Source organism: Ascaphus truei, chromosome 2 (assembly GCF_040206685.1).
Source record: "Ascaphus truei isolate aAscTru1 chromosome 2, aAscTru1.hap1, whole genome shotgun sequence".
NCBI classification, from domain to species: domain Eukaryota; kingdom Metazoa; phylum Chordata; class Amphibia; order Anura; family Ascaphidae; genus Ascaphus; species Ascaphus truei.
The window spans coordinates 304,259,396-304,287,174 of NC_134484.1; the positions used below are offsets into that span (position 1 = coordinate 304,259,396).

The 27,779-nt window shown below is 41.4% G+C and overlaps 1 protein-coding gene across 7 annotated transcripts in view; it reads right to left on the minus strand.

Moving 5' to 3' along the window:
- Positions 1-27,779, minus strand: part of ADCY1 (adenylate cyclase 1) — a 747,796-nt gene that overhangs the window by 532,746 nt on the left and 187,271 nt on the right. For all 7 annotated transcript variants that reach the window (XM_075586430.1, XM_075586431.1, XM_075586432.1 and 4 more), the window contains one exon: positions 4,917-5,028. In XM_075586430.1, the coding sequence (XP_075442545.1) occupies positions 4,917-5,028 (112 nt within the window). The remainder of the gene's footprint in view (positions 1-4,916; positions 5,029-27,779) is intronic.

Below are 27,779 nucleotides of genomic sequence, written 5' to 3' on the forward strand. Positions count from 1 at the left end.
CACCACTACAATGTCCTCCTCACTGTCCTCTAGGGTATTACCCCGCGGTCCCAGGCAGGACCAAAACGGTGCGGCCACCGCTTTCGCGCCACTCCACAGCAGGCTAGTCAAAGTTACTCCAGTAGCTTGCACTTCAATGGGACGCACACCACGTACGCTCCCACCATCTGCCTCCGTCCGCCATCTTGGACCTTCCGCACCACGCGGATCCTCCATTCTTGCGGTCGCCATTTGGGTATGGTTTTTGCGGTTATTGTATATGGAGCTCCTCTCTGCGGGGCAGCTGCCATACCGATACAATAAAGATTGCCCGATGCACCACCTTGTGTACCTAATGTAGGTCTGACTCGTGTTGCACTACCTCAGGCTAGGCTCACTCTCTCTGGGTATGCTGTGTCTCTTCTCTCTCTCCAGTCTGTGCTCTCAGCGGTAAGTGGTCTGGAAATGGCTAGAGTACTCTGGCTTCTCCATGCAGTACTGGGGCGTCTACCTACTGTTGGTCAGTCTAGAGCAGACCCTCTCCAGGATTCCTGACCTCTGTTAACAGGCTATCCCTTTAGGCATCCTATCAACTAGCACTACCTCAAGGTGACTAGGACAGCTATAGCCCTGTCTCCAGGCCCCCAACTCCTTTCAGGCTCCCAGGTCATCCCTGCTGTCTGACAACTCCATCAGTCCCCTGGTTCCGTCCCAACACAGCACTGACTGACAGCATACACTCTCCTGTTTCCCAGTGTGCCTAGCAAAAGCCTGTCCTGTTGACAGGTATCTCAGCAGCGCCTACAAATGTAACAGATTTTCTGGCCTGGCTGACCCACCCAATCTCATAAATTACATGGTCGTGTCTGGTGGTGCACCTGTTGGCAACAGGACTCCTGAGTCTCCCCCATTATGGTGTATGGGGAATGTCAACCCAGACAGGCAGCTGAGGTAGTGTGCTAGAGTGCTACCTACATACAGTGCAGCGCCTCCACCTCATCAGGATCTCTGCGTCCGCAAGGAGATGGTTCTGATGAGGAACTCCTTCTTGGTTGTACCTTCCGCTGTGGAGTAACTTCACACTCACACAGTGGGGTTGTCGTGAAACAGGGCATCTTTATTGATGATGGTATGGGCAAACTGCCCCTCGCAGCAACAGCTCAGCCGCTCATCTTCCATGCTCTCCTTTCTGAAGGTTTATCTGCCCTCCCAATGTCGTTGGATCACATTAGATTATCCTTGACCTTGAACATAAACTTGCATACATGCTGAACAACTAAGTTTGGGCAGTGCTGTGCCTTATATACCCAGGAAATGGCTCCACCTCCTGTGTCACTAACAATGGACACAAGGTCTGTTACCACTCCCCTCATGTACATATGACATCTCACCAGGGTGTGAGGGCAAACCTCCATGATTGATGCTGGCAATCCTGTATACTTACCAGGCTTACTGCCAGCATGAGAGAGAACTGTATACTATTTTTAACACATGGCTACAATAACAATATGGACAACATAATAATACTGATGGGATTTGGGAAAAATTAGTCCCTATCCTGAAGAGTTTATAATCTAATCAGCATATGGTGAGACTAACAGAAACAGCAAAGTTGAGTGCATTGATTAGGGTGTATTAAGAGCATACTGTAATTTAGTGAGTAATTTAGGACTATTTAATAGAGATGGGCGAACCAGTCCAAATCAGTTTCCCTGATTTTATTAGACCAAATACCCCCCCCACACACACACACACACACACACACACACACACACACTCACACTAAAATCCATCTGCAGATTGGGCACAAAAAATCTGTGCAGGTTATTCTAAATTCATTCATTGGATACAATCAGGTCGAATTTTTAAGAATCCGATCTGCAAATTCCGTAACCGGATTGTTAAAAAGTTAGAGAGAGGACATCCTCCGTAGATTAATCGGTGTCCGGATTTTTAACAATGGATTTCACATTGCTCTCTAAAATAACAATCCTAAACTGGGGATTTGCCTTTTTGAGACTGATCTTGCAGACCAAAGGAACCGGCTGTTTCGAGGTGGATCCAAATCCGCAAAACAAAATCGCCCATCTACTATTAAAATAATTCATGGAACAAGTGTGTTTTTAAATGGGTTTTGAAGTTAATCGGAGAGAAGGTGCTTGGCAGACACTGAGGAATCGATCTGCCATTCAGGATGAGATTTCCATATTACAGTTGAAGAGCCGGGATTGTACTGCAGAAATTAGGTTCATTGTGGATAGATACAGTTGTATTTTATCTGTATACAGATGATACTTGAAGTCAAATAAATAAATAAGATAAGATGATCACCAAGGGAGAGTGTGTAGAGAGAACAAAGGTGAGGTCCCTAACTAATTGATCAATTGAGGAATAAGAATAGTTAGCAAGTTAGGAACATAGCAAGGAGAGTGCTTTGTCCAAAATATAATGGTTGATTTTTTTGCTGCACAGTGAAAACTTAGATTCCTTGCAAGTTTGACTTTTTATTAATGTCTCTGAGTTCCGAAAAATTTGTCTTTTGATTATGCGATAATTCAACTGAGCAAAATCTAAACATTCACTCAATTATGTGAGAATTTGACTTTGCTAAAGCAAAAACTACCGAAATTTGAAGGAAGCTTAAGTTTTGCTTCAACAAACTTAAAAAAAAACCCTACAAAATAAAATAAATACCTTGCAGTGAAAAAATAGCTAAAAAGTGATTTTAGGCATAATTGTATGTTTTTTGAAGAACAATAGACTCTAACAAACATTTGCGGGCTTACGAAGAAATAGAATCATTTGTCCTAAAGTTTGCGGACAAAACTTTGACACATTCATCCATCAATACTGTAGTTACTAACAACAAGGGAGTGGATAGTTTTGACAGTGTAGTGTCAACCCTGGCAAAGGAGTGACATTTTACAGCATGTATGTAACTGTGAGCTAGTCTAGTTTTTTTTCCCTTTCCCTAAGTTGCTAAGGAATCAGTACAAAATGCTAAAAAGAAAAAATTAAAAGTGCTAAAATAAGCATTTCCATGATAGCCATTCTGTGAAGAGGAAGTCCAGTAATCAAAGATCATGTTTAGTTTGTGGCTAGGTTTTTCATTGGTATTGTATGTATTATTTTCATTAAGGAGATAGTTAACCTAAAAAGAGCGTGTTCTATAAAAACATTTACAATAATAATTTGTAGATTGACAAACATATTGATTTACTGTTGCACATTCCACATACTGTAGCTCCGCCAGAAACCAAAAAAATAATTGGGAGATAGAGAGTAGAAATTAAAATAGAAATCTTCTAGTCTTCCTAGCAGACAATTTTAATGAAAATAGGACATATATACAATTATATGATCCATTGGGACATAGTGTAAAAATGTTAACATAACTAAAATAGATTTTTTTTCAGACATAACATAAAACCATCCAGAAGGCTGTGAATTTAGGTTAAATGTGTCAATGCTTGTTCTTTTTCCTCTGATCTAAAGAATGCTTCCATTTCCACCTACGGTTTAGCTTGACTGAATACTGTACCCTGCAGAGTTTAATTTAGATATGATGGGCAATACATCCATGACAGAGCAGTAACCCATATGTGAGATTAATATTGCATTTACAAAACAGAAGGGATAAATAAAAGTAGAAACCACATGCAGTCTTTTTACAAGAGAGGTAGAAAGTTATATAACAAAACAGGAGTTGGTGTTAACCACTTCTGTGCACTGTAAACTTTTGGGCCCTTATGCAGCCTTATGCAACTTTAGCGCCCCTTCTGAAGTATGCTGTACATATATGTGGCTTGCACAATTTTTATAGGGTGTATAACAATCAGAGCACCAACCGCAAACTAAGGTGAGGAGAGGTGCCTTTTCTGTTTACAACAATGGAAGCAATTGAGTTAGTACACAGGAGAGCTTTCACATGATCACTAGTGGCAGAGACTATGTGGCCATGAAGGGAGCAAGACCTTCTGGCATTGGAGGTTTTAAGGGAAAGCTGGATTATTTTACTTGCACTCATACTTTGAGAATATATGTGACTGCCAAACACATAGCCATATCAGTTTTGAAATTGTGTTAGATGGAGCTCTATGTACAGCACATTTTGTGGACAATTTATGAAAATGAATGCATATTTTTTTTATCAGGAACAAGGACATTCAATGCAATTTGCATAGCCATGAATTCTTATGGATTCTATGTGCCCCCAGGTTCCCAATATATTTGTAGTTTTTTTGTGACGGTTTTGACCCAAAAAAACTGGAAATATTTCCTCATGTTACAGCTTTTCTTTTGGGCCACAAGAGCAAGCACTGACCCTACAGCCTTTTTAGTATTCAAGCCTGGTTAGTGGACAACCAGCTCTATTACTTCTAAACCTCTGAGTCTCTAGACATCAGGGAACCATGGATCAGCTCCCTGTTCAGTTAAATTTTAAAATAAAAAAAATGGAGGGTTTGCTGCTTTAAAATCAAATCTGCAGTTTAGTAATAATGAACCTACAAGATTTTTGCTATGCTGATCATTAGTGCAGCACAACTAAAATACACAAACATGGCAACATAAAAAAAAAATAGTAGATCTAGATATATTACATTGTACTTATTTTTTGGGCACAATTATTTTTAAAATGCAATCAAATAAAATTCCTCAGCAAGAATGCATCAAGCCTGTTATCTGAGTTTTATTGCTGTAAGTTGTCTTCTAATTCTTATAGCTAATTAAGACTGCTTAAGTATCATAGTTTATTGTATTTGTGAAAACTGTTGGAAGTCTTGAATGTAAGCATCTGAATAGAGCCTAGATTTTTTTCTAACACCTTTTTCATTTATTTGGCTGAGTTAGAAACACATAGGTTAGAAATAAATGTAAGTTGTTTACATTACTAATTAAATGTTAATCATATAAAAATAAATAAAAATGAAGCTTACTGTAGCCAATTCATCAAACTTTCCAAAGAGTTCATTCAACAGCTTAACCAGCTCTTGCGCAGTGCACTGGGATGCCAAACTGGTAAACCCAACAATATCTGCAAATAAAATGCTGAAATAAAAAATAAAGTGAAAATTAGGGTTAACACTAACTACACCTTTAAGATTATGGCACAAATAGTTTATTAGATTGCCAACCCTAGCATGAATTAAATAGAAGTAACTGAGTTAGTCCAGTTGCGATTGTGCAAAATAAGCGAGAACTTAAATAATTATCCCAAATAAAAAAGGTATCGCCTAATACTAGAGTACTCATTTATTTTGCAAATCTATTGTATAATATAGTACAACATACAGTATTTTCTTCATATTCCATATTTATTTGCATCATAATGTTGAGAAAGTGAAAAAAAGGTAAGGTTTGAGCACTGCAAAAATCTGGGCTGGAGGCGGGTAAAATTAAATTATTTAGTAGGCCAAAACACAAACATACAGGTAATAGTCCTCTGACGCGTTTCCTGCATCGACGACACTTTATCAAAGAGTGACTAAATGTTCAAAAGGAGATCCTTAAATAGACGCCTCCCTTCTTGCACGGAAACACCTTCTACACCCCTGATTATACACACGGTCCGAAACCAGGTGATAATAATGGGGCCATCCAATAGGGATAACCGAAGCAACCTTGAGCAATCTATCTATAAGAACCCTGCAATAAAACACATACAGTATATACTGTACACCACTGTTAAGTAAATAATTGCTCACCGTACTGCTAATTTCTCTCCGAGTATGTGAAGATCTATCTAATTTTGAGAAAGCAATCCGTTTTCCAACAATTTCCCAACAATTCTCACTATTAGTAATTTAGTAATTAGTAATTTTGTCTCAGTTTATTTTTACAAACTTACTCTTAAACTCATACACTGCATGCAGGCAATTCTGTCAGAGAAGTTTTTTTTCTAAGTATTTTCTCTGGCAAAGAGGCAAAGGTTAAAAAATCCTCCCTCCAACCCCCCCTCCCTCCCTCCCACCGCCCCTCCCCCTCCTCTAAAGTCTTATTAGGATCAGTCAGTAATCCTACTGTACTTCAGAAATAAATCACAAATGCAGGGTTTTGTCTAAATAATTTGAGTACAATTACTCCTCTAAAATCCTTAGAAATTTTGAGCTGTATTTGTGTCTGGAAAAAAGAGCACATACCCAACAATATCATATATTTGAACGCATAGTTTCAAATGCTTGAATTTTCATTCACTGGGGGTTAATGCAGGACAGGGTGTGATAAAACATAATGGCGCATGATGAATATGTGAAACAATGAAGTGCGCAGCTAATATAAACTAAAAGTGATAAATGATACAAATTGTGACTAATTAAAAAAGCAAAGTGCAAACCAAGATACCAAAATATAGGAGTAGTATAATTTATACAAAACCGTAATAGGTTTGATAGAGCGTCTGCAGCTGTAATAAGAGAGTGGCTCACACCCTCAGCACTAAAGAAACAAAAACAAAAGAAAACAGCGCAAAACTGCACATGGTGAAGTACATAAGAATACATTTTATATGTAAAAAGGTAGGTATTCTGCGGACATAAAATCAGTAGGTTAAAAGAATTGACTGTGATAAACACAGAGGTTACCAATCAGCATAACTGCATGCAAATGGAAATCATCAGGTCTCGGTGGTATCAAGGAGTCGTCTCAGCTCGTCAGTGGCGGTGGCCTCTCTCATCAGTGGCACTATGGATCCATCTCGGAGCAGGCATCTCTTCTATCAGGATGATTTCTTTTTGGCAGGATTTATTCCGAAATTCAGAAGATTGTCTCTCCCTTTGATGTACTCTAATCATCAAATCACGGTGATAACCACAGGTTTAAGAAGTCCACATATATTAATTGTCCATGTATCACAGGTTCTCATATATCCCATGTAGATACCTGGTATGCTGTGAACCAGTCAGTGACGTCACTGCTAGTTGCGACTGCTCCTTGATGGTGCATCGCGTAAGCAAAGCGCCTTACTCGGTACACAAGCACACAGTGTGCTACAGAATGATCAAAGAGAAAATAGGGTGCTCAACCCCAGTATAACTTCATCCAAATATGGACTGATATCTTCATTTATAATGACTCCATCATGGGATCAAAAGGAGTGGGTGTAATGTATTGACCTGTGAGTCACTTGAACAATATCAAACATCAAAGTACTCAACTATTGCAGTCATGAATAAAGTCTCTTACCCACTCCCACAGTCTCCAAGGATAAACAGTGGCGTGCCAGCCATGGAAGTGAATCCAGTAACAGCAAAAAAACAGCAAATAGCGCACAGCCAGGGAGCCAGGTGTACAGCAAAAAAACAGCAAATAGCCACCTGGCTCCCTGGCTGTGCGCTATTTGCTGTTTTTTTGCTGTTACAGAAGGATCACAGGCTAAAAAAAATGTCTTTTGAAGGCAAGCTACCATCACACTTGAAAGATTCCCCAAGGTTCTAAATTTGTGTCGTGACTTGGAATGGAAAGATACCTACAGATGGTTGACCTGTGATATACAGGCTCTATATACACACATCCCCCATCTGAAAGGGGTAGAAGCTGTGAGTTCTTTCCTTGAAAGTGACTCCTCACTGCATCCTCTAAATAGAGAATTCATACTTAATTCAATTAGTTTTATTCTGAAACACAATTATTTTATGTTTCTTTCAGACTTCTACCTGCGGTTTGCGGAACAGCAATGGGGACACGCTTTGCCCCCAGTTTCGCAAACCTGTACGTGGGAGAATGGGAAAGTTTTTCCATTTGGGTGAATAACCCCTTTGAAAAGAAAATCATTTTGTGGCATCGCTACTGTACATAGATGATGTTCTATGTGTATGGGACGGTGATGTGGAGTCTGTTAATGAGTTTATGCGCTATATTAATATCAACAGTTATAACTTAATGTTTACGCATACTACTGATCCTATTGTAATAGATTTTCTGGATCTTAGACTAACAGCCTCAGCCAATGGTGGTGTTGAGACGGAGACATTTTTTAAGGAGGTGGATGCGAATAACCAAAAGTAAAAAGGGGGTATTTGAGCACGCTGTCCTTCAAGTAGCTCTCCCTCAGTTATTCCAGTCTCCCCAGCAGCTCCTTGTCTCCCGTGATCAGCGGGGCATACTCAGCACACATAAACACAAAAATAGGAGCGCATGAAAAAGAGAACCAGAGAACCGAGATTAATGCACAATTCTTTATAGTAAAAAAAACACACAGAAAATGCCACAATAAATTGTATTGCAATGAGAGTCTATGACACTACATTCAAAGCGATCTAATAGATCAGATAACGCCGTGACACCCACAGAGGGCAGGGTACTAACACCCAAGGTACTATGAGGGAACACCCTAGTTGGTAAAGGGGTAGAGAGCACTCAGTTGCCTGATTGGTATAAAACAGACCTTGTATCTCAAAAAATCCCCTAATAGCGTCCTCGTGGTGTCCTGGGGCAGCAGCACGGAAGTCCGTCGTCACAGACACAGCGTCGCTGCGTATGACATCACCACCTACGTGTTTCATGTCAAATGACACTTCTTCAGGGCTTGGTCATGTGGTTGCATGGTGATGGTTAAATACCTCTATAGATTAATGTATAAACCAATCGCAACCACTCCGAAATCAGGTTATACAACCCTCAAATCAGTGTACTAAACATGACAATTGAACAGACTAAAAACGAATGAAAAAACTACATACAATTGGACAAATACTAAAAACATAAACACTAGAAACAAAGAGAATTTGTCAAATATTAGAAACATAAAGAGAATATGTTTGTGTAATTCATAAAGGACTAAAATATAGAACCCTAAAATCTTTTAATATTTCATTGATAGAGTATAAATAATATTATTATTAATATACATATAAGTATCCCCCAATATAGCAATGAAGCCCAGCATATTAAATCAATTATACATAGACATTGGGGAGTCCTTGGGTTAGACACAGAGCTTTGCCCTTTTGTCAAAACAGGTCCTAGATTCGTTTTCCGAAAGGCCAAAACATTGGCAACTCATTTGTCTCCGAGCCTTTTTTAATGGTAGGGAAAATGAAGCATCCACATACTATTAAAACATTCATAAATTACAAAACACAGTTTGCAGTCTATTATATTCGGTGTGCATGCACGCTTAATAAAAAATAAAGACACAAAACATCCTGTTTCAAGACACTTTTTGCAATGTCCTCAAGGAGGTTTGAAGAATTTTCATTTTCTGGCATTGGAACATGTCAAACTGTCTGTAGAAGGAGGTGATAGACTGAATCTATGAAACAAGAGAGAAATGTTCTGGATGTTCTCTTTGGACACACTCAGTCCTTCAGGGATCAACGTGGACTGGGAACTACAACCTTTCCTATGTTGATGTATTAAAATTTGTGGTAATTTAGTCTGTATATATTCATATTATATTATATATTCTCTTTGCATATATACATATTTATTTCTTCCACTTCCCTCCATTCCCTCCCCCCTCCCTTCTCCCAACCCCCCTTTCCTTCCTCTCCACTCCCTCCTTTTTGTCATCATTTTCATATAATTGGTTAATATTAATTAATATCATTATGTATTATTTATTCATGTTTATTAATTTATGTATACTGAGCACATTTATATTTGTTATTCTATTAATTATTATTTTTTCTTTTTCATTTTTTTGCTTTCTATTTCCTTGTTACCCTTATACATATGTTTGTGTATTTTATGATGTTAGAATTTTTTGTCCATTGGATTGCCAGTAATTCGTTATTTGGTAATAAAATGGTCATTAATGCAATAATATATACTCATAGGAAAGGGTAGAATTGTCATCTTCTGTCCAAGAGTGGGATTCCATTGATGATAAACAAATGCAAGACAGACTTATATAATGTTACCATACATATATAATAAACAGTGTTTGACAATTATGTGTCAACCATTAAGAGTGCTGCTCTAAGTATGTATTCCATTATTGGTCTATTAGACCTTTATCAGATTTAGGTATTGACATGATTCATTGAATCTTTAATAGGATTTCAATCTCAGCAAGGGATTGTTTTTAATTTTTAATATTCATTTACAACTTGTGTAGTTTTTATTCTTGGTTTATATTGGGTGCAGGACATAGTTTCAACCTATGGAAATGTCTTACGATCGGAGTTTCTCAAAGGGACAGCTCACATCCAATCAGTGTTATTGTTTATGTGCCCATGATCCCCGGTTCCTCTACAAGACCGCCCCCACCTATGATTATAGATGGAGGTTACAGATACCTCAGGTGTAGGGCGTTTTTTGATGTACTTGATTTCTATTAGCTACAGGACGAAGGTATTATGGGTATTTAGGTATGAGTGTTTGTATGTTATTTTACTCATTGATAAAGCGCACACGTCATGTGAAACGCGTGTTTCCTTGCTGTTTCAATGTGTCGATAATAAAGAGTTTTTGTACCGGTAATTAGCAGTCCAGATACTATTTTTCCCTATGCTTGTGCATCGTCTCTTCACCTTGGTTTTACCTACCCACATCAGCATTTTGAATACACATCGACTAAACATCGAATATACATTCTTGTGTTTGTATTTCTTTCTACTCGCAGCAATGCCTGTTAAAAAGATTTCAAAGGATCTCAGCATGAGAATTAAGGAGATGTACACGAGCGGACAACGAATTGCAGATATCCAATGCTGGTTAGCTACTTCTGGCCTAGTTGTGCCATCAACCACCATGTGCTATCATGCACACGGAAAAACCAGACAACGCACGAGGACACAAATGGTAACTACCGCGTAAGTATATTTATATAACTATATAATACAGTATATCTATTATTGTTTATATTGCTGCATATTAATAGAACAAAATATTGTGTAGATCTACTGTATCTAATTTATACAGTAGTTATTTCGGTATATTTAAACAACAACAGTATATATTTTTTTTATATTGCTGCATATTAATAGAATAGGTGAGTGAGACCGCAATCACCTTGTATATAGGTTGTTTTATACTGTAGATGACAGGTGCTAAAAGGGGTATAGTACAACAGTAGTATCAGTGTTGATCAAGGAGATTTGATCAGAAAGAAAACCCTTAAATTAAGCACTCAGTTGTTACATATATTATAATGGACACAATGGTCCTGCAGTTATGTACTGCTTGTCAGTAAGGTATATATCAAACACCGAGGATAATCCAAAAAAATAATTAAATTTTATTACTTCTACATAGAGAATTAAAAACACAGATACATTGTTAAAAATCCCTTATAGTTTGTGGCTGATATGTACAGGTATTGTAAGGTAAGTGCTATTGACTATTTAATACTCTGACTTATCTTGACATCCAAAAATCACAGTAGTTGTAAGTACTATTGACTCTATCGTATAGCAGGTGTTTGCTCTTTCTAATGGTATAGAGTATATATCCAGTGACAAGGTGATACACGGCAGTGTGGTATAGCGGATCTGTGCAACATCTATATACCACTAATCCCTATATAGGATTCCAGGATAAATGCCTGTAGGGTGCATATATCTAAGTAACCAGTTGTATTGGCGGAGGTATAGATAAGACAGTATATCACACTATATCACATGGTATATATCTCTCTCTGATGCATAGCTACCAATTGTGCCCTGTGGCCTCAAATACCCTAGTAACTCAGGACAATTCGTGCCTTGTTATTGAGGTATAAACTGCGCAATGACATATATCCTATCCTGAGCTCAGACTGGTATGATAATGTAACACAGTCTCACTAGAACAGCTCGTTACTTGATTATAAGGACGTGCCTGGCTAATGTATTACATGGGCAAAGCTCGTAGTTAGCCCTGAGGCTTGAGCCTGAGGAAGTCCAGTTCCGGACGAAATGCGTTGCTCTACTCTTCAGTTGGGACATTTCTAAGCATATTTTAGAGGAGTCAGAGGTGCAGTCGTAGCTCCCCATCCGGACGCGGAAGGAGAGACTCCCTACCCCTATACACCTTACTACTCCCCTAGCTTTTTATTCATTCTAGAAGCCTTTGGTTTCTTTTTTCTTGTTTTTATATCATGTTTTTATATAAATAAAGTTTTATTCTGCAGACCATAGTGTAATTTCATCTGTGTCCACCCCATCTCCAGCCTTAGGGGTGCATAAAGAACAGGAACAAAAGTGTCAAGAAACCACTAGGAGTGTGCACTCACACTGGCCCGTGTGAGTATTATGTTATATATTTTTTATTGTTCCCCCCTTCATCACCACCTATAACCAATTGAAAGTCATCCCTAAGGGGTAACAACAAGATACCAAGATATGAGAAGGCTCACATTAGCCCGTGTGAGTGCATGATCGTACCATTGCATTTTAATGGTCTACCAATATACCATCCTTCCCCATACTGTCGCCTCTTTATATATGTGAGTTAACCTTACCCTCTTTTTGTTTATATGAGAGGAAATCCCCCTGGAGGGGCACATCGAATGAACGAGGAAAGCTGGATATACACCAAGAAGAAGAAACACAAACCCTAGGAGATCACATCATTCCAAGGTGACGGGAAACCCAAAGAAACCCTGATGCGACTGAACTTACACACGGCCGTGTAAGTTGTATATTCTTTTACCTTTCCACCCACACATACACACCATTGTATGTTAACATATTGAGTTTGGTATCCGCCCCATGAACCATCACCTTTATAGCTGGGCAAAATAAATTGCCATTTATTTCCTTAATAGACAAACACACGACAACCTCAGAATACACTTAATAATCACTTACTGGGATGAGGAAACAAAATAAATTGTCCTTTGCATGAAAGCTGAAGAAATAAAGTCTCTGGCTTAAAGTCCTTTTGGCAAGGTTGCAAGTTGCAAACCTAATATTTCTGCCAAATGAAAGAAGTTTGTTCTTATTCGTTGGAATTCGTTCAGGAGTCACCAGGGCTAACGAATTCATGAAGATGGGGTAAATCTTTAGCTACGATGTTGTTAACCCCTGGAACCGCTATCGCTGTACTTGAACGGAGTCTTGAGCAAAGCTTGGATAAGTCATGAATCACACCGGGGATAGCCCGGCAGACGTGTTTATAGGGTTCACAGTCCTATTTCTAACATGCATGCCCAATCCCCTCCGTGGGAACAGTTAACCCACCAATCACCGATTTGCCTGGAGTTTGCAGAACGGGCAAAAAGAGCTTTCCGGTTGGCAAAGCGCATGTGTCAGCCTGAAAAAAGGAAAAATGGGTATGAAGAGCGAAAATGCTTAAATATAATTAGTGACAAATTACTAAAAATATTTAAAAAAAAACCTTAGATAAAGGACTAGGCAGCCTGATATAGATGACCCACACAAATCACAACACAATCACAAAAAAACACAAAATAACGGCACCTAGATTAATATCACCTGAGTGATTAACCGTAGATAGCCCAGCCCTCACAGTCCAAGTAAATCCAAGGATGGCTTGCTTGACGGCTCATAACATGTGGGGATAAGAGAGACAAATCATAGTGCAACACTGGAATTACAGACTAATGAAACAAACAAACAAACAAACAAACAAACAAACAAACAAACACTGACAACACACAACACATAAAAACAAAAGAGCTACAATAAAAACTGATACATTTAATGAAAAATGATTGATGTGATAACAATCAACTTAAAATAAGAAATACACTGATAAAGGTCACTTCCGGAGGGTCTAAAACTGAAATCCTACTCACGAAAAATGAAAAGTAAGACAGCATGTAGCAGCACCAGCTGCAATGGAGCCTCCAAGTGAGAACCAATGGAGAAGTATCACAGGGCGTCTGCAGACCTCAAACGCTGGCACCGCTTGATCCTGATGGCATGCTCACAGACCCGCTGTTGCCGTCGCCGCCAGATGATGCAATGCGCATGCGTCGTGACTCAGATTCCCTGATATCTCCTGCACATATAGCGCTGCACTGGAAAGTCTCTCCAAAGACTTTAGGGACTCATATGATGGCAAAATAGAGGCAATAAAGCCAACCTATTGCTAGACCAAATCCACACAAGTGATCTGCACAATGTAAAGAACCACCCTACGCTTTTTATGACACTAGGTCACTTCATCAGGGGCATCTGACGTAATATGCGTGCGGGGTGAAGCACAAGCACATGACCCCTTAGCCTCCCCAAACCAACGGACTATGTGAGAGGTTCAACGGTACCCTGAAGCAAATGCTTTGAACCTTTATAGAGGCGGAGGTAAAAGACTGGGAGATTCACCTGCAGCACTTGCTGTTTGCATACCGAGAAGTACTGCAAGAATCTACAGGCTTTTCTCCCTTTGAACTGCTATATGGTCGCAGTGTACGGGGACATCTGGACCTATTTCGTGAGGGATGGGAAGGGGAGACTACCAATACTGATGCTTCTGTGCTTCAGTATGTGGTAGATCTCAGGGACCGGTTAGAGATTGTGGTGGTGGAAGGGTTAACCAGGCCAATAATAAAGGTATTATGCACGGCTGGTTAACCCTAAACCATGTTGGGACAGAAGGGGTTAAAATGTATTACCAACATAACACCATGTTTTCCCCTACACTACCTTTATTGTCCCTGTTTTGCAGCTTAGCAGCTAGCTGCAGTTAAATGAATGAATGAGAAATGTGCTTTCTGTATTTGCGACACAAGGTAGAGCTTCTAGTGCTGTGCCAAGCGCTAAATTGGAGAAGTGTGCCTGCGAGTAAGAAGCTGTATTAAAGATAGGTATCAGTTTCCAGACCATAGACGTTGAAATCGCAAAGTCAATTGAATAAGTGGTCTGCGGTTTAGCTGAAGTGACTTCTTGATACATAGTATCCTGCCGTCTCGTTATCCACTTGAGCTGAATTGGTGGTGTGTGTCTGCAGTTACCGATCAAACCCAGGACGGTACTTTGTATGCCGGTTTGTAACCCAGACCGATTATAGGTCAAACCGCAATCCACATCACAGAGCCCCTTCAATTAAGTGGATAACTTGCGCTAGGAAAGAGTTTGCACTCTAATTTTTGGAGTGCAGCTGGGTAAAAAGAAACCATGAAGATACATATGAGTTTTATATTTGTTGCATACACAGAACATACATTTGTAAATAAACTTTATTCTAATGGTGTTTTCAATGAAATGGCAGGAAACACTTTCCTGCCGATCCGGCAATGAATCCATTAACATGCCCATCTGTTATGGGTGAATGAGCTGAGGGATTTTTCATCTCTGTACTTCAAAGGGCACCCTGCTAAACTGGTGCCCCAGTGTCTAGAGAAGTCCGGAGTTGAAAAGCAACTGAGACCCGAGGTGTTAGGGTGGCTGGGATATTTGTGAGTACCAGATACCGATGGGAAGTACTGCACCGACACACTTTATTCGAGCAAATACCCAGTATGTACCTGGCAGATACCTGGAATGCGCCGCTCCTCACCTCTGACAAGCCCCGTTGCGTTTGCCTTCCCAGCCTGGGTTCATGCCTGGCTGACGGGCGGCTGATCTGTTAAATGATAATGATTAGGATTTAATAGGCTGCAATGCTTCGCGTGTCTACCAGATGGCATAAATTCATGAATTGTAATGCAGTATATATATATATATACTGTGCAGTATTGCAACCAGCGTGAATAAAATGCTTCAATCCCTGCCTGGAAAATAACCCAATGCACTCGGGCAGAAAACAGTCACAAACCTCAATACACCCGGGTATACCCGAATTCGTGGGACTAGCCGAGCTCGAATAAAGTGTGTCGCCAGTGTATAGGCGCTTCACACTTGGTAGCCAAACCCCAGACTTACTGTCGCCAGGTAAAAGGGCCCGGTATGCTAAGTAGCTCAGGTGTGAGGTTCAGAGAAAAGAAAGAATTGCCGGCGCCAAATCAGTCCTTTAAATAATAATAACTCTGAATAAAAACCAAAAAGTCTCTTGAAAAGTCCCAAAAGTGTCCTTGAACAGATAGGCAGTGAAGGGGTCAACGAACGGCTCACACCAAATGATAGTGCAATATGTAAAAAAAGAGAAGAAAACAAACAGATAATGGTGCAGTACGCCAAAAAAGTTGACATTAAAACATTAAAAACTCACACATGACAAACATAACACACAATGACAGACAGACACTAGCAAGGCTATAATCCTAACAAAAAGCTATTTATTAACATAGAAATACTGGGTTCCGGAGGATAGGGCACTTAAGTCCAGAGGGGTAAAATTGAAACCCTACTTACAGGACAGTGGATGGTAAAAGCAGTAAAGCTGAAGATCGCTCAGGTGCTCTTCTCTGCTGATAACTGGAGCTCCTTTAGGGATTGCCTCGTGTGTGGGATGGATGTTGAGTCGCACGAAAACCGGAACTTCCGGGTGGATGTGACGTCACACGCCGCGGTGTTACCGAATCGCTGCTCCTCTTCCTCTCCTTTCCCCCCACAGCCTACACAACTTCTGCCAATATCCTCCACAACCAAACGGACAGCTCTAAAAACAGGATAATCTCCCAACGACGTTTCATGCACATGCGTGCACTTCTTCAGGGGGTGTGACTTGCCCTGACAATCAGCAGTTTATATACACTGCATGGGTGGTTCTAATTGACTAATTAGATAACACGGTGTTATTTTAACCCATCGATTGCCATAGTCAGAGCTAGACAACATCAAAGCTTGCTAAACATACATTACACAACATTAAACAGCACATAAAAACATTTAAAATTTGGAGAACCACCGCATTCCAAGGGGCCTTAGAGTTCGCAAAAAACCCACTGCAGATGCACATAATGATACTTTCATGAAAGAGTAGAATGAGATACTTGATCAGTGCTCATTTGCTCTCATGAAACTATTGGTACATCAGCGAAGAAAGGACTATGTTACGTGCTGTCAAAGAGATTGGGCTAAAAAATTGAAAGAAAGTAATACAAAAACAGTAGAACAAAAGAATTCCATTCCACCAGTAGGAATTAAGGACTCTAGAGCTGTTACAGTGGCGACACAGTTTATCGCACTGCGGCCAGATCCGCAAGCCGGGAGATTTCCCGGCTTGCTAGTGGCCGCCCCTCGGCGTGCCGCGCGTCACGCTTCTTCGGGAGCGTGCGCCCCCTGCACGCGCGTCCAGGGCTCCACGAGGGAGCCCTGGTGTCCCGCGATCGCGGGACGGCGGCAGGGGGTTCCGGGGGACCCGGCGGACCCGGCAGCGGTAGGGAGAGCGCCCCGATCGGAGGGCGCTCTTCCACTGCTTCGGCGCGCGCCCGTCACTCTCGGGCGCGCGCCAGGCTACTGCTGCGGCCAAGAACGGGCAAATGCTCGAATAAACTTGGCCGCAGCAGTAGGTGCAAATTTATACACAAAGAAATGAGGAATGGCCCAAAGAAACCCAATAGCAATATATTGGCTCCTACACCATTAGCACCTGCCAAATTACCTTTGCATGACAAGAATCTCTATTTGCAACAAAAGAGAGCAAAGGAACGCTATGATGCATTGGTATTACCTCAGTCGGCGCCCATTGCGGTCAGCAACAGATACACGTTGCTGTCAGACATAGGGTCCGAGAGCGATGCAGAGAGCATTTCCTACACTCCACTCCCCACACTGGCTACTAAACCCAATTTTTCTTTTTTAGAATGGAGGAAGGAGAGAGAACACATATTCCCAGAAGTGGAAATAGTAAAACTACCATTAGAACCCCGACCTCCTTCCAACTACAAGAAAAGAAAGACAGGGTCAGAGGGAGAAGAGGAGGTGTTAGTAGAAATCGAATAAAGAAAAAGAAAGAATTTCCGAATGTATTCAATATTAGCCAGTATTCACTGACAAATATTGAAAAAAAGGTATTGAGTAAGGGTCTAACATTTGCTCCGGTCTGCGGGCCTAACAGTTTTAATCTATTCATAGATGTCCATAAATTTGCCCGCAAATTAGCCCTAAAGAAATATTTTGCAAGGGATGCCATATCAAACCAAACAGATCCACCGAGAGAGGTTCGTAGTATTGAAAATCCTCCACATAGGAACTTCAGGAAACCATCAACCTTTTACCCTAAATTTTCGCAGGGATATCTGGTAAGTTCCTTTGTGGAGATGGTTAATACGGATCTGGAGAATTCGTGTCGAACATATAAAATTAGGCATGATAATTTTAACGTTCAAGAGAAAGAGGCTGTTCAGAGTTTGGAAAGTAATGCTTCTATTGTCATCAAGTCTGCAGATAAGGGTGGAGGCATTGTGGTCATGGATAAGGACTATTATATACAAGAGTCCATGAGACTATTGGGAGACAGGACCACATACCTCCTCCTTACAGGTGACCCTTTGGTGCATTTTCAGGCAGAATTAGGGGATCTGCTGACTACTGGCTTGAATAGTGGGGCTATATGTCAGGATGAGTTTGACTTTTTGTCTATTCAGTTTCCCCGCACTCCTTTGTTTTATTTTATACCCAAAATCCACAAAAGTCGTACTTCACCCCCTGGTAGACCTATCATTTCTGGTATTTTTTCACTCACTTCTAATCTTTCCCAATTTATTGATCATCACTTACAACCTATAGTCACTGGTGTTAAATCCTATTTGCGAGACACGACACATATATTACAAATTTTGAAAGATCTGGAATGGCAGCCTGGTTATATATTGGCTACGGCTGACGTTACATCTTTATATACTGTGATTGATCACAAACTAGGCTGCCAAGCCGTGTCTCGCATATTGGAAAATAGAAACAATTATTCTTCAATTAAAAGGAGTTTTTTGGTGGACAGTATTTGGTTTATTTTGACTCACAATTATTTCACCTTCAATTCACATTATTACATTCAGAAATGTGGCACCGCTATGGGCACGAGGTTTGCTCCTAGTTATGCCAATCTGTTTATGGACAGTTGGGAGGAGGAATTTATTTGGAACAACTGTCCTCTAGGAGCGGGCCTGGTGCTCTGGCGGCGCTACATTGATGATGTGTTTTTTGTTTGGTCAGGCAGTCAAGCCTCACTGGATGCCTTTTGCACTTATTTAAATTGTAATCATCACAACCTTAAATTTACTTGCAATCACAGCACTGAGCACATTGATTTTTTAGATTTACACATTTATATTGATCAGAATACACTTCACACCAGGACTTTTTTTTAAGCCAGTACAAGCTAATAACTATGTATGTGCAGATAGTCAGCACAACCCACAATGGCTACGTAATATCCCTAAGGGTCAGCTAGTGCGCCTTAAGCGCAACTGCTCTGAGGATGAGACTTTTAAAATGCAGGCAAAAGACCTAAAAAGTAAATTTCTTGAGAGAAAGTATCCAGAGAGTCTCTTAGATGAGGCATTCGAACAAGTTACTAAAATAGAAAGAGATACTTTACTCAAATATAATAATAAGAAAAAAGACACAATAGAAAAATGTAATAATAAAGTTGCTTTTATTACCCAGTACAACGAGATGGCCCCTAAAATAAAACAGATTATAAACAAATATTGGCCCATCTTGTTAAAAGATGATATATTGGTGGACATTCTCCCAGAAAAACCCCAAATTATATTCTCTAAGGCTAATAATTTAAAATCTAAATTAGCCCCATGTTGTCCAGTTAAGCAACAGAAACAGAAACAGATAGGGGGTCCAAAAGGATTTTTCACTTGTGCGAAATGTGTGGCTTGCTCCTATAGTATGAATGCTAAACATTTTACATCTAATGTAACCTCTGGAAGCTATCCCATTAAGACATTTATTAATTGCCATTCCACCTTTGTAATATACTTGCTTCAATGCCCTTGTGGCTTGCAGTATATTGGTAGAACTGGGAGAACCTTCCAGAGACGTATCTATGAGCATGTTTATAACATCAAGATAGGATTGGTCACACATAGTGTCTCCCATCATTTTCTTTTGTGCCATAATAATAATCCTAAAGGTTTGCGCTGCCAGGCCATTGAAGTGGTTCAGCCCAGTCTAAGAGGTGGCTAGTAGATTAAAACAGGCCAGTATGCGTGAAGCATACTGGATTTATGAACTAAAAACACTATCCCCTAGAGGGCTGAACATAGCCTTTTTATAATATGATATATTATGTTCATTTTCGGTCAGCCCCATTATTTATTATTTTAAGATTCAATTTTAAATGTTTAAATGTTTTAATGTTTTTATGTGCTGTTTAATGTTGTGTAATGTATGTTTACCAAGCTTTTATGTTGTCTAGCTCTGACTACGGCAATCGATGGGTTAAAATAACACCGTGTTATCTAATTAGTCAATTAGAACCACCCATGCAGTGTATATAAACTGCTGATTGTCAGGGCAAGTCACACCCCCTGAAGAAGTGCACGCATGTGCATGAAACGTCGTTGGGAGATTATCCTGTTTTTAGAGCTGTCCGTTTGGTTGTGGAGGATATGGCAGCAGTTGTGTAGGCTGTGGGGGGAAAGGAGAGGAAGAGGAGCAGCGATTCGGTAACACCGCGGCGTGTGACGTCACATCCACCCGGAGGTTCCGGTTTTCGTGCGACTCAACATCCATCCCCCACACGAGGCAATCCCTAAAGGAGCTCCAGTTATCATCAGAGAAGAGCACCTGAGCGATCTTCAGCTTTACTGCTTTTACCATCCACTGTCCTGTAAGTAGGGTTTCAATTTTACCCCTCTGGACTTAAGTGCTGTATCCTCCGGAACCCAGTATTTCTATGTTAATAAATAGCTTTTTGTTAGGATTATAGCCTTGCTAGTGTCTGTCTGTCATTGTGTGTTATGTTTGTCATGTGTGAGTTTTTAATGTTTTAATGTCAACTTTTTTGGCGTACTGCACCATTATCTGTTTGTTTTCTTCTCTTTTTTACATATTGCACTATCATTTGGTGTGAGCCGTTCGTTGACCCCTTCACTGCCTATCTGTTCAAGGACACTTTTGGGACTTTTCAAGAGACGGTTTGGTTTTTATTCGGAGTTATTATTATTTAAAGGACTGATTTGGCGCTGGCAATTCTTTCTTTTCTCTGTGGTTCATTTTCTGACTGTACAGTCAGTATTTGCCAGGCTGCCTGCAATATTTATTTCAAGTATTGTTGTTATTATTTTTTTAGTGCTGTTTTGCACCGTCTTTTTTCGTTAGTTCAGGTGTGAGGTTAACTCATGCTCTTAGCAGACTGTGAAGCAACTTCTGCAAGGAACTAGGAACTCCTGGCAAGTCTGGGATAGGTGGATAAAGTTGACCCCACAAGAGGATTGGGTGTGCATGTTAGGAATAGGACCCTTAACCCTGTAAAGCTGCCTGCAGCACAATCCCAGTCAGATTCATCTAAGCTTTACCAAGAAATGTCCAAGTTTTAGCGTCAGCGGTTTCAGAGTGTGAGGGGTTAAAAACATCGTAACCAAGGATCGTGCCCCTCTTCCAGAATTCATTTGAGCTAAGGATTCCTGGACAAATCCTGTAAGGACATTACGAAATCTTTCCTTTCGACGGAGATATAGGGCTGGCAAGTTGCGCCTCTAACCAAGGACTGTCACACGGCTCAAATCGCTCACCCACTTGCATGCGTGCAGGGGTGTCCAGAGACTTTGTTTCATTCCATGGACATTTTATTTCGTTTCCCCATCCCAGTAAGTGTTTATTGACTGTAATTGTGAAGTATTGTGTTTGTCTTAAAAGGAAATAAATTACAATTTATTTTACCCGCCTTGTACTGCTCAGTCCAGAATCCTGGTGTTAATTTGTTGGTAAGACCTGGTCTACCGTGACAGGCTTATATATTAACTGGTGGCAGTGGTTGGACGCTGACTGAGCCTATGGTATAGTCTCCTGCGGGATTCTATAACATAGTCGGGGAAACTCGTAGATTGCGAGCTCCCCAGACAAGTGGTAACTTACACACGCTTCACAAGAGCACGAGATAAGACACCTTGCCCTTTGCCCATACCCCTGTGCTAACAATCACACCATGAGTAAGGTTCCGATCCTGGGACCGAGCGCGGATCATGGAGAGATGTGCAGGATATTTATTGCCGACGGAAGGTCAGTCAAAGCCGCAACTGGAGGAGGACTTGGAGAGTCATGAAGCTAGACAGGCTTCATTGGAGGGGCTTGGCCCCTTGGCTGTTGTGGCAGCGGACACCAATCAGCCCGGAATGCAGGAGGTCAATCCAGCTCTGGCGCTGCAAGGACATGGGGAGGGAGCGGGTGACCACCTGAATAATGGTGGCTTGGCGTCAGCGGGTGAGGAGGAGGTAGTCGCTGCGGATACCGGACTTGCCGCCTCTGGGCTCACAGCTCTCCTCGCTCCATGGGGAGAAAGGACTACAGCAGAGGAGCATATCCAGATGCTTGCTGCAGTGCATGGTAAAGCCTTCACTCCCGCCTTGTCAACGGGGAACAGGATATTCCCCGGGTGGACCACCACAGCTTCAGCAAGTTCGTGGATGGCACGAATGAGATAGATGCCTTTCTCAATGACTTTGAAACGCAGTGTCTGTGGTTCAGGGTCCCACGATGGGACATGGTGCTGAGACTGCATTCATTGTTGTCCGGTAAAGCCAAGCAGACTGTGCAGGGTATTCCACGAGTGGATGCCAATGACTACTGTCATATCAAAAGTATGCTGCTCACACAGTATGCCCTCACCTCAGAAGCCTACCGGGGCAAGTTCCGGACTGGGGAGAAATACCCCCGGGAATCCAATGTGGACAATGGAGCCCGCATGGCTTTGCAGGGGACCCAGTGGGTGGACAAGTACGGAGTCACCAAGTTCCATAAACTACTGGACTTGATATTCCAGGAGCAGCTCCTCCAGCAGCTTCCCTCGGACGTGAGGGCATGGGTCTTTGACCACAAACCAAAAACCCACGTGGATGCTGCGAGGATGGCGGACGAGTATGTGGCCAGCAGGGCTCTGATGACCAAGAGAGTGGCTCCCAAAGACGTTGCCTGCCAAGCCAAGGGAGACAAAACCACCCCTCAGTGGACCCACAAGCCTGCAGCAGAAGGCAACGCACCCAAAGCTGCAGAGTTTAGACACGAGAGGCAGTGTTTTACCTGCAACAAGGTTGGACATCTCAAGCCAGACTTTCCGGACTGGGACTGGTCCGGTGGACCCTATCACAATGTGTCTCATAGAGGACGGCACTTCTAAAGGTGCAAGCCATATTTTGTCCCTTCGCTCCCACTCCCCATATGTTTTCCAAAGGCACCAGAGATTAGAACTTTTAATATTCCTAATTGCTCTCTTTCCCCATTCCCTCCCTCTCCCTTCGCCTTTTTTCTTTTTCTGTCCCAAGCACAGTTCACATGCCAAGTACACATTGCCAGCCACATTGGTGGAACACTAAAGGCCCTCACCGGGGCCAATGCTCATCCACGTTTCCATTTAAATGCCATTAACAATCCTTTTCCATAATGTTAAGGGATTTAACAGTCCCTACAAAAGATGAATTTTCCTGACTGACTACAAGAGACTAAGGGGTTCATGCAGTAAGCGTCGGAAAGGCACTTCTCGCCACTTTCCCGCCTAAAAAGCCTATCTGTATTCAGTAACGGGCGACAAAGTGGCGAGATTAAAAAAAAACGCCAGTCTGGCTGGCGGCTTTTTTTTTCCCGCCGGTGGCGGGGCAAGAAGGCACTTTCCGCCTAAAAATCCAAAAATTTTCGCGACGCTGTATTCTAGTAGAGGCGAGTAGCTAAGCGGAGCTATTCGCCTCTCTAGAATACCGTTTTGCTGGCGGATCAGCCACGCAAGAAAAAGATGGCAAGTTGCTGCTCAGAGGCTGCGGACGAGTGGCGGATCGGCACTTAGAAAAAATTCCTGGCTGGGATTGATGCCGGGGGTCTCCGGAGCTGATACCATTAACATCAGCACCGGGCCCCCCCGGCATGCATCCGAGGCAGGAAAAATGCATTTAAAGCCCACTTCATTACCTTAGCGGTTAACCGCTAAGGCAATGAAAGGGTTAAAGAGCCGTGCCAGGTTTATTGTGGGTAGCGGGGGTGGGTGAAGGGGGTATTTGGCCCTTGTTTGTTTAGGGCTTGCGGGGGGGGTTGCGGGTGCACTTAACCCCTTCACGACCGTAGCGGTTAATATCGCTACGGTCATGAAGGGGTTAAGGCCTCCCGCTACCCACCCGCAAGCCCTAAACAACCACCGTTGGGGCTAATACCCCCTTCACCCACCCCCACTACCCACAATAATAAAAAATACACACACCAGCCCCACACTAACTAAATATATATATATATATATATATATATATATATATATATATATAAATATATATATATATATATATGCAGTGTTCGACAAACCTATACATTTGCACGCCCCGGGCGAGTGGATTTAACATCGTGGCAAGCTCCTATTGGCCCAAGCAGCACACGTGTGGTACTAGGTGGCGAGTAGATTTTTTTGCTCGGCGAGATTTTTTGGTGATTTGTCGACCACTGTATATATGACCCCCCAACAACACCTATACCCCCTAACATACAACACAGTAATGGGCACAATGACTTTTATCCACAAATGGATAATAGTGCAGTTGTCCATTTAAAATACATACACAACAATAAAGACATTAAATACATATAGCACTCACCCATGTGCGGCTGCCACGATGAAGGCCATCCTCATCTTCATCCTGCCCATGCCCCATCCGCTTCTGCAAAACAGACACAAGAATTAAAACATCCAATGTAATGTCCCCTAACCCCTTAATCACCATAGCGGTTATTAACCGCTACAGTCATTAAGGGGTTTACCCACCATCACCCACATACCCTCCCCCACTAACTCCCCCACACCTGAGGCCTAACCACCCTCACCCACTACCCACAGGGGAGTCCTACCAAATACCCTTGGGGCCAATATCCCCTCCCCCAGCACATACAGTACAATAATGTGCCAAATAACTATTATCCACACATACATTATTTGGCCATTATTAAACACATTAAATACCATAATAAAATAAAGAAAATTCTACTAACCTCATCAATAAGAAGGCTCCGTCGCCAGCATCATCCTTGGGGTCCATTGCCAAAATAATAAATAGCCAATACATCTCAATGACATTAACATACCAATGAACCCCTTAATCACCTTATCGGGTACTAACCTCAAAGGTAATTAAGGGGTGAAGCCATCCTGCAATGGCAACACCACTTATGCATAACATCCTCAATGAATTAAAAAGCAATTTCCTACACAAATCTCATGTATGGATAACTATAGATAGAAACCTCGCTCGAAAACCCCTTGTTGGTAGGTGCGTGCTGCCTAGGGAATGGATATGGACAGAAAAGAGTGTATCTAGAGAGGTACACAGAATAGAGTCCCTTTGTAGGCGCACCGCAGACCGTTATGGAATAAATGTGGTCAGGGGGAAAGATATTTAGCAAAATAATAAATATTTTAATCAAATTTGTGATTGTGCAGTAAAAATAGCAAATAATGAAAAACTAGTATTTACTATATTAAAAGACACTTGTTATGTCACAACGATAGGTCCAGAGGGACTACTCTGGGCCCATCAGCAGGTGTAGCTTATGTCAATTCACTGCGGTGCCTTAGACATTCAGCATACCTCAAAAGTATATCAAGGTATATCAAAGTATGTCCTGAAATGGATGTTAGCCACTCAGACGTGACATCTGGTGGTGCTGAGATGTATTACACCCTATGCCTTGAGCTTAATTCTTCTATGCCTCTGTGTTTTACTGTTACCACTAGCAGTGTGTGGTCCTGCGGGTAGATGCACCGTTAGAATCGGCCATGCATATAGATATAGTAGATGGAGGGTCCCTAGCTGTTCAGTGTGGCTGGCTGGGTGAGTATTACTCTGGTGCGGATGTAGATATATCCTGATGGTATGTTGCTACCTCGCTATAATCACATGTATAGTATTTCAGCAGTGATGGGGTTAATACCCACTATACATATGGAGATGTTGCTCTGCGCGTTTTAGTTGGGCGCGCAGGAGCGCTGTATTGGCTGCTCTGATTGGCTCTAGTAGACCATGTGACAGAGGCTTGGGAAAGAACGGAAATGACGTCATTGAAAGCCTGTCACATGGTACTTGAACCAATCAGAGTAGGGATAGACTTCCCACGCTCTGATTGGCTGCAGTACCATGTGAGTCCGGCCATGTGTCTTTTCATGACGTCATCTTAAAGGCAATTGAAGCAAAGCCATTCTGATTGGCTGTGCTTTCTTTGCCTTTAAGTGACGTCATCATTTTTTTTTACATCGGCCAAAACACATGGTTTTCACGGCCCAATCAGGGCCGTGGGAACCATATAACGAAAATGTGACGTCATAGGCCTTTAAAAGCCTATGTCGTCTCATTTTGAAGCCAGACGCCGAGGAGGAAGGACCTCCTACTGAAGAAAGAAGACCAGGGCGTGGCACCGGACGGCGAGAAGACCCCGGAAGAAGGTAGAAGAATACAGATGAAGATGGATTACAACTAGAAGACCCCTGGATTGTCGTGTTTTATTATTTTAATGTTTATTATTTTGTTTTTTTATTTTATGGGTTCCTGTTCGTGGATTGGTTCGTGAGTAAGCTGATCAACGGGAGTCGGTGGGGGCAAGTAATGGTAAGTTAAATAAAGAAATGTATTTAATGTAACTGTGTTTTTTTTTGCTTTTTCATGTGTTCATTTTTTTTATGCATATCATTTCTTGCCACTGTATATATGTATGTATGTATGTCTAGAGAGATATATACATACAGGGTAAGAAATGATAGTGTTGTTAAAGCTTGATTTTCTGTATTGTAAATGATTTTGGCTATGCTGCTATGCATAGATGTGTGTTAAATGTATTTTATTATTAGAGAGGTGTAAGTTTTGGGCTTCTATGCTGTACTGTAGGTTATGGGGAGGCTTGCTTTAGTATATTGTAATTGTTGGTGTCCTTTTTTGTATGTTTTGAACTTGTTCTCTGTTACGATAGCTATAGTTAATTGTGTAATTGGTATGGATGGTATTTTAATTGTTTAGGGATGTAATTCATGTGTGTTAATTCATTGATGGTGACTTTATTTGCTTACATAATATACTTCTTGTGATGTCAGGCTATTTGAGTTGGATTATTGTATTGTTAACATTGATTTGCAGCGTGTACATGTAGTTTACATGTTATGCTACATGTATACACTGTAAATGCAATGTTTTAAGTGGCATTTGAGGCTTCAGATTGAATGATTACATGAGATTTGTGTAGGAAATTGCTTTTTAATTCATTGAGGATGTTATGCATAAGTGGTGTTGCCATTGCAGGATGGCTTCACCCCTTAATTACCTTTGAGGTTAGTACCCGATAAGGTGATTAAGGGGTTCATTGGTATGTTAATGTCATTGAGATGTATTGGCTATTTATAATTTTGGCAACGGACCCCAAGGATGATGCTGGCGACGGAGCCTTCTTATTGATGAGGTTAGTAGAATTTTCTTTATTTTATTATGGTATTTAATGTGTTTAATAATGGCCAAATAATGTATTATCCCTATGTGGATAATAGTTATTTGGCACATTATAGTACTGTATGTGCTGGGGGAGGGGGTATTGGCCCCAAGGGTATTTGGTAGGACTCCCCTGTGGGTAGTGGGTGAGGGTGGTTAGGCCTCAGGGGTGGAGGGGTTAGTGGGGGAGGGTATGTGGGTGATGGTGGGTTAACCCCTTAATGACTGTAGCGGTTAATAACCGCTATGGTGATTAAGGGGTTAGGGGACATTACATTGGATGTTTTAATTCTTGTGTCTGTTTTGCAGAAGCGGATGGGGCATGGGCAGGATGAAGATGAGGATGGCCTTTATTGTGGCAGCCGCACATGGGTGAGTACTATATGTATTTAATGTCTTTATTGTTGTGTATGTATTT